At 41.5% G+C, this 8,489-nt stretch overlaps 1 protein-coding gene across 1 annotated transcript; it reads right to left on the reverse strand.

Annotated features, from left to right (window-relative positions):
- Positions 1-2,821: 2,821 nt before the first annotated feature.
- Positions 2,822-5,856, reverse strand: RPS13 (ribosomal protein S13). Its single transcript, XM_029209592.1, has 6 exons — positions 5,746-5,856; positions 5,553-5,601; positions 5,063-5,141; positions 3,950-4,119; positions 3,531-3,631; positions 2,822-2,901 (listed from the first exon to the last, which is right to left on the reverse strand). The coding sequence occupies exons 1-6, from the start codon at positions 5,766-5,768 to the stop codon at positions 2,868-2,870; spliced, it is 456 nt and encodes a 151-aa protein (XP_029065425.1). The 5' UTR covers positions 5,769-5,856; the 3' UTR covers positions 2,822-2,867.
- Between the last annotated feature and the right edge of the window lie 2,633 nt (positions 5,857-8,489).

The following is an 8,489-nucleotide window of genomic DNA, read 5'->3' on the forward strand; positions in this document are numbered from 1 at the left end:
TTAGGCTGCAAAACGGAAGGGACTGTTTTTAGTTATAAACCTCATAAAATAATCACGACTTTTAAAAACCAGATATATGCATAACTTCCAGTTAAAAAATAATAAGATGAACACCTGTCACTTGAAGAAAAGATGATTTTTAAATGAAAAGAACAGTTGTTGAAGGAAACCTTCAGATACTACAAGCACACATATGGGTAGATCTGGACAAATTACATGCATATGCTGCTTCCAACTCCATCAAAATAGACGTTACAAAGAAAAAGCATATGGGAACTTTTATTTGAAAAGAAAGAATAAATGTCTAAGTCTGGAAGACAGATGAAGACAGACCATACTATATTTAACAAAAGGGAGAAGCAGAAAAAATTTTTAAAAATTTAAACAGACTAATCCATTTAAAAAAGAAAAAGATGATTAGGGAAAAACATCAGGGACAGTATCAATAAAGTTCTTAAAACTTCTATAGCAAAAATACCATAAACAAGATCAAAAGACAGAATAAACTGGGGAAAATATTTGTAACACATGATAAAGCATTAATAACAATGTCCCAAAAGAGAAACTGGAACAGAGCATAAATAGGCAATTCACAAAAAGTAAACATAAGATACTCATTAGTAATCAAAGAGGTAAAGCAGAATATCAGTCTCTTTTAACAAAGATTTATAAACAAAAACAATTTTCAAAGGATGTAAAGAAATGACATTCTCATACACCTTTTGGGTACTTATCAGTACACACTTGAAAGGCAGTTTGGGGACTTCCCTGGCGGTCCAGTGGTTACGACTCCGTGCTCCCAATGCAGGGGGCACGGGTTCAATCCTTGGTTGGGGAACTAAGATCCTGCATAAGACTTTAGCAGTCCCAAGCCCTGAAAAAAATGAGTGGAAAAGACACACACCCCACACCCCTTGCCCGTGTGTAATCCAAAATAAAATGCTATTTTTAAAAAAGGCAATTTTACAAAATATAAAATATACACCCCGAGACATCCCATTTCTGGGAATTTATCTCAAGGTAACTACAAGGCAAATTAGAGTACAGTCCATGGAATACTAAGTTCCCACAACCTGTAACAAGTAAAGATTATGGGATGATATATGCAGTATATCATCATCATATAGGCAGCATATGATGCCCATGTGCAAAAGTGTCGGCAATTATATAAACAGTGATCTGGAGAGACTTAAGGTTTTCTCTGAAATGTTTAACTACTGCCACATATTAAGAACATCATGTGATCCTCACAGTAATTTAGAGATTCTTGAGATTTGACCCCCAAACCACACGGCCTTTAAGTAGCAGGGCTGTTTCTGAAAGCCAAGTTTGAACCCTCTGCCTAAAGGACTGCAGATGGTTTTTACATTAATATATTATTTTTTAAGGTATTAAAAACCCTCCCAATATGTAGTCCGATTTAGTATTTGCAGTAATTCTGTTGGCTTGATGGCAAAATTATAAATAGGTAAATACTTCTAATTAAAAGAAACCTAGAGATGTTTGGAAACATCAAATGTTCCATGTACTATTGACTAGCTTTTGGTCCAGAATCATCAATACCCAACATCTGCCTAGCTTACCTGGGGTTTGCAAAGATCTTGCTGTTACCTTGTTTTACTTGTTCATCATTCTTGGAGATGTTTGCCTTATTACAGTAAATTTATTTCTTGGTTTATGACAGTTACCCACTTTTAAGACCTGAACACAAAAGCACAGGGATTAGAAACTTACATCTAACACTATGTAAGAATTGGGTAAAATTTCCACACCTGTTTCCCATATTTGTGAGCCCATTAGGATGTGGGGCTGAGTCAGTTTGTACACCCAGCAGAGCACAGAGAGCTGCATACCCAGCAGAGCTGGGGAGGCAAATATACACAGTGTCCTGAAGAACAAGGGAAGTGAAGGAGGTGTCCGTGCCCCCAGAGCCCATCATCCCACAGGGACATCAATGCTACTTACGATACTGGTCTCTTGAAAACAAGGGGCTTTGCCTGAGAGTGTGATTTCGACCACAACTTTGATTACTGCTTGGGGAAAGCTTAAGTAAAAAGAATAAACATTTACTCAAGTGATAAACACTTAGAAAAAAGGTGGTACATACACATGGCTTGCTTGAATTTTCTGAATTCTGAAGGAGTAAAACCAGCCAGACATGCAGCTTCTCATTTACTGGTTTTACAGCCTTGAACACCTCACTCCAGCTGTTCAAGACTTGCCTCTTTCAAACAGGATTACCCATGTACCTCATTAGGTTTTAAGAATTAATTAAATGAATATTCTGACAACACCCAGCTAAGTAAATTTTGTCCTAACCCATCCAAAAGTTGCAAGGCTCAGGGAGCTAAGCTCATCTCATAGTTCTTCCTGTTCCCTGAAGCCCTTCTTCCTCATCTTTAAGCCTCACCCACAGGACTAGGATCAAATAATTGCTTCCGAAGTCCCTCCATACTAAAGATGCCCTCCCCTCCAGACGCTTTCAAGTGTATTTCTGATATTTCAATGTAGATAACATCACAGATCTACCTCAAATACATCATTTTTGCCATGCCAATTAGAAACATTTTTGCCATGACATCAAAACAGTAAGTCACCACCTCCTAGTCTCTTCCAATACCTACCCACTTGGTACACAGAAATCACCATGAAGTTATAAACTGCTCAACTAGTTTGAGCAGTGAAGGGATGTAACGGATAGATGCTATCTCATTGCTCCCTGTGGAATCACCCAGTTCTAATTCTGCTAACACACGTCCACGTCAAAAAAGATAAACACACAAACCACTGAATTTTTTTAGGGAAAGAAATACAAAACATGTTTCTAGTTAAACAATGATTTTATTGCTTGAGTACAACATACAATTTTATGCAACCAGGGCAGAGGCTGTGGATGACTCGCTGAAAAGGAAAAAAAAGGGGGGGGGGGATGAGAAGAGCTAGATTAATAAAAGTCCTCCATATTCATTCCAAGAATCTCCAAAAACTACGAGAGCTATTTCCTAACAGCTAAAATAAACCCCAAATATATAAATGCACCAAACAGCTCAGTTCCTGAATCAGTTCATTATGATCAAGCATAATATGAAGATGATCACTTAGACATCCAAAGAAGAACTGGCCAACGTAAGGAAAAACCTTTCTGGTGGAAACTCCGAATGTCTGGAAGTTAGTCATTATAGTGAGCAATCTATGCAAAAATTAAGACAACATAAGCACCTGGGAGCAGAGGTAAGAACTGAAACTTTACCCACAATCTAAAAGCGATTCAAAGGGCTTGCTTGTGTTCTAAATCAGTGGTCTACAGAATTATGGCCCTTTGTCTTTGTAAAAAGTTTCAATGGAACACAGCCATGTCCACCTGTTTATGTATTGTCTATGGCTGGTTTCTTGCTATAATCAGAGTTGAAAGAGTAGTTGACCATAGAGCCACAGTCTAAAACATTTACTGTCAGGCCTTTTACTCTAATTATTACTATTTAATATCTGGCCAACTCCTGTTCTTGTTAACAAAAGGGGTCAATACTTACTATTTCCAATTGGGAGGGAGGACTCGTTTGGTCTTGTAATATCGAGCCAATCGGTGAATACGGCTCTCAATCAGAATCAGACGGAATTTGGCATCTTTATCCTAAAAATAGACAGAATTCAGGAAAACCACTCAAAACTAAACATTATTTTAACAGTAGAATATATAGACACCACGTACTTTAATGAGAAGTTACCCAGTGTCCCTTAACAGAACCACAGGCTAGGGTTCATGTGGCTAGATTAAGTCCTTAAGGGAATTTAGGGAGCCAAAGCTCCCCCTGCAAATCTCTCCCGGTGGAACTTTTATTTCAAAGCAAACAGTGTGATTTGTTTGTGCCCTAACCCACCTTGGATAATTCAAATCACATGCATTATATTTTACTGAAATGAATTAGTATAAGTAGTCCTCTTCTCTTACCTTTCTGTTTCTCTCGAGATGCTTTCGAACAGCAACAGCTTTCTTAATTAAATGATAGAGATCCTCAGGAAGATCAGGAGCAAGTCCTTTGGACTTAAGAATTCTCAAGATTTTATTGCCTGTCACAAAACGTACTTGTGCAACACCATGTGAGTCTCTCAGGATTACACCTGAAAAGGGAATAATATAAATTCCCAAGCCAAACATACAAATTGAAGCATGTGACGTCAAGGCTCTGAGATCAAGTCACTTTCCAAGTTTCCCATCTGTAAAACAAGGCTTACTTTTATACATCAGACACCGACATTAGACTGCATGCAAAGCTCACTCAGGCAGCCAAGGAAGGTTTACCCAACACTAAGGAAAACCCTTCTGGTGGGAACTGCGAATGCTGTAAGATCATCATCATAGTCAGCTGTTGCATTACAGGCCACCAAAGGAATCAAGGAGATTCTTCAAAACAGCACCATCTGACTACTTGACAGTCTATTTATTATGTATCTCCTATTGTGTGCAATACCTCCACTAGTCTGTAAACTCCAGAAGACCAAGTTGCCCTTTTTTTGATTACTTTATTCTCAGGATCCAGAATCACACAGCAGGCAAACATTCACTGAATGAAGCCATTTGCACAAAGTCACACACAGCTGAGGTTCAAACCACATCTAACTGTGAGAAAGTGATGAGCACTCTGAGTAGCCAATCCCAATTCCTCCATTAACACCTGTGTGATTTGGTGCGTGTTACACAGCTGCAATGTGCCTCAGTGCCTCAACTTAAGATAAAGAAAACTAGTATTTATTTGAAAGTATGGCTGTCAGAATTAAACAACGTCAGCATATGTAAAGTGCTTAGAACCATGCACCTAGGAGAGTGCCTAGCCCAAAGAAAATACTCATTAAATTTTGGAACACATTTTACTCACTTTACCACCTTCCAAGTAAGAACCTGAGAGTTCAGCAAATGAAGACTAGGCCTCGGTCATCATCAACAGTAAAGCAAGGAAAACGAGCAAGAGATTTTCAAGCCACGTGTGAGACATTTGCCCCGAGTCTTCTTCAGCAGGTTACACGAGGGCAAGCGGAAGGGGCTGCATTAAACAAAAACACTCACCTATTTGCGAGGGAGTCAGGCCCTTCTTGGCCAATTTGTAGATCTGCTCCTTCACGTCGTCAGACGTCAGCTTCAGCCACTATTTATGGTAAAGAAAGCGGCTTTAAGACGAGAAACCAGAGATTGAACCGAAACACAGCGGTCCCCTCCACCTTCAAAACCGCGCTCCTGGGCTTCCCTGGTGGCGCAGTGGTTGGGAGTCCGCCTGCCGGTGCAGGGGACACAGGTTCGTGCCCCGGTCCGGGAGGATTCCACATACCGCGGAGCGGCTGGGCCCGTAAGCCATGGCCGCTGAGCCTGCGGTTCCGGAGCCTGTGCTCCGCAACGGGAGAGACCGCAGCAGTGAGAGGCCCGCGTACCGCAGAAAAAAAAAAACAAACAAAAAAATCGCGCTCCTCATGCACACGTGGCTCCTATCCCCGCGCCGCTTCCCCCAAGCAACGAATGGCACCCCCTCCCGGCCTCTCCCCGGTCCCCGCGCGCTACTTACAGTGGGGACGCTGCGGCGGTAAGGTAGAGCCGACTGGGACAGGCCCTTCCTGGGGAGAGAAGCAGTTTCGGGGTGAGAAAATCCCTGCCACAGCAGCCCAGAACCTAACCCCCTCGACCCGCTGCCCACAGTCCCTCTTTCCCCCCCATTCCCGGGCCCAGCCCTAGCAACCCGTTCACAAACCCGAGCTTACCCGGGAGCATGCATACGGCCCATGATGGCGGCGGTGCGGTAGCGAAAAAGAGGGAGAGGGTGGGAGCGCCGTAGGAAGCCACCCTGCACGCCGGAAGTGACCTCACACGTCTTCGCTTCCTCGCCGGCAGGAGGCGGAGCTGCGCTGCGTGTTTCCCGGCGACCGCGTGACTACATATCCCGAAAAGCACTTCAACGTGGACTACACATCCCGGCATGCATCGGTGTTTGAGGCGGTGCCAGACTAGAGAAGGGGAAAAAGAGTCCGCCTCCAGCCTGGGCTGTGGGCTCGTTAGAAGTGCTGCTTACGCCGAGGTTGTTCAGGTTGGTATGCCGGACTGGGAGTGCGAATGGAACAGATACGGCTGCAGAGATTGGTAGACTTGGTCCCCGCCCTTAAAGAAGGCCGTTATCTGCGCCCCCGCCGCCCAGCGAATTTGGGCGTCAGAAGTTCAGCCCTACACAATTGTTCATCCACTCACCAGTGCCAGGCCTTGCCTTGGCACTGGATACCTCAGAGTCTGTCCCTGCCCTTAAAACATTCACATGGGGGAATTCCCTGGTGGTCCAGTGGTTAGGACACCGCCCCCTCACTGCCAAGGGCCTGGGTTTGGTACCTGGTCGTGGAACTAAGATCTCACAAGCTGCGCTGCGGAGCCAGAAAATACATACATACAAAAAATTCGCAGGTACAATACCATGGTGATGAGTTTTACATTGGAAGTAATGGTTGTGGCTGCCGCCTAGCCAAGAGTAACGTTTCTTATTTCTACTCCTAATCTTTCAGGGGAGGGGTCACTGACTACAGAGAAGTCAGATCCTGGCCTCTGTCATCTCAATGAGGCCCTCCCTGAGGAAAACCATTTCCATTAAAGTAGTTCTTTTCCCTCCCAACACAGTATCCTATTGATTATCCTCATAACATATAGTCTGTCATTTTCCTTTATTTATTTATTTTTAAAATCCCATACTCCTTCCCTCTGCCTTCGCTATTGGTAACCATGTTTGTTTTTATGTCTGTGAGTGTTTCTGTTTTGTAAATAAGTTCATTTGTACTATTTTTTAGATTCCACATAAAAGTGATACCATGTAATATTTGTCTGTCTGACTTAGTATGATAATCTCTGGGTCCATCCATGTTGCTGAAATGGCATTATTTCATTCTTTTTTATGGCTAACATTCGATTGCATATATAGATATATATATATATGGATACAAAAACATCTTTATCTATTCATCTGTTGATGGACACTTAGGTTGCTTCCATGTCTTGGCTACTGTAAATAGTGCCACTATGAACATTAGGATGCGTGTATCTTTCCAAGTTAGAGCTTTTGTCTTTTCCGGATATATGCCCAGGAGTGGGATTGCTGATCATATGGTAACTCTATTTTTAATTTTTTAAGGAACCTCCATCCTGTTTTCCATAGTGGCTGCACCAATTTACATTCCTATCAACAGTGTGGGAGGAATCCCTTTTCTCCGCACCCTCTCCAGCATGTATTATTTGTAGACTTTTTGATGATGGCTATTCTAACCGATGTGAAGTGATACTTAATAGTTTTAATATGCATTTCTTTAATAATTAGCGGTGTTGAGCATCTTTTCATGTGCCTGTTGGCCATCTGTATGTCTTCTTCGGAGAAATGTCTGTTTAGGTCTTCTGCCCATTTTTTGATTGGACTGTTTGTTTTCGTTAGTTGTATGAGCTGTTTGTATATTTTGGAAATTAAGCCCGTGGCGGCTGCATCATTTGCAAATATTTTCTCCCATAGGTTGTCTTTGGTTGATTTGGTTTATGGTTTCCTTTGCTATGCAAAAGCTTATGTTTGATTAGGTCCCATTTGTTTATTTCTATTGCCTTGGGAGACTGACCTAAGAAAATATTGCTATGATTTATGTCAGAGAATGTTTTGCGTATGTTCTCTTCTAGGGAGTTTTATGGTGTCATGTCTGATATTAAGTCTTTAAGCCATTTTGAGTTTACTTTTGTGTACGGTGTGAGGGTGTATTCTAACTTCATTCACTTACATGCAGCTGTCCAGCTTTCCCAGCACCACTTGCTGAAGAGACTCTTCTCCATTGTATATTCTTCCCTCCTTTGTCGAAGATTAATTGACTGTAGGTGTGTGGGTTTATTTCTGGGCTCTCTGTTCTGTTCCATTGATCTGTATGTTTGTTTTTGTGCTTTCATTTTTCCTTTCTAGTTGCTTGTTTGGTTGTCTGCCTCCAATAAATGTGAACTCTTAGATTGTTCATTGCTTTCACCTCCAGCACCAAGAACAGTGCCTAACTAGGCAGTCAATAATATTTTTAAAGAATGAATCTAAAGAAGTAATTTTTTCCTCATGAAGATGTGTAGACTACAAACTTTATTTCAGGAGGCATAGTGGGAACAGTAAGATTTGGCAATCTAGACCTGGATTACCATACATCTGTGTGTGATTTGGATCAAATCACTTTTAGTTATACATGAGGTTTTTGAGTACTCAAGCATTGCCAGAATGATTTGCCCTCAGCCCGCTAACTTATCACACTTATGTCCTGTAGTAGAATGATTTGAAGGAAATCTGTGATATAACCAATACTAGTATTGGATTGTTTTGAGAATACCACTCTCGTTTAAAAAAAAATCATTTAAAAAAATCAGTTGTTAAAAAGACCATACAATTTTTCTAATAAGGATATAGGAATGTTGACTGAAATATTTATTCATGGTATAGGAATTATAACTATTGTTTCAG

Source organism: Monodon monoceros, unplaced genomic scaffold (assembly GCF_005190385.1).
Source record: "Monodon monoceros isolate NGI ecotype Baffin Bay Population unplaced genomic scaffold, NGI_Narwhal_1 Super_Scaffold_7, whole genome shotgun sequence".
Classification (NCBI taxonomy): Eukaryota; Metazoa; Chordata; class Mammalia; order Artiodactyla; family Monodontidae; genus Monodon; species Monodon monoceros.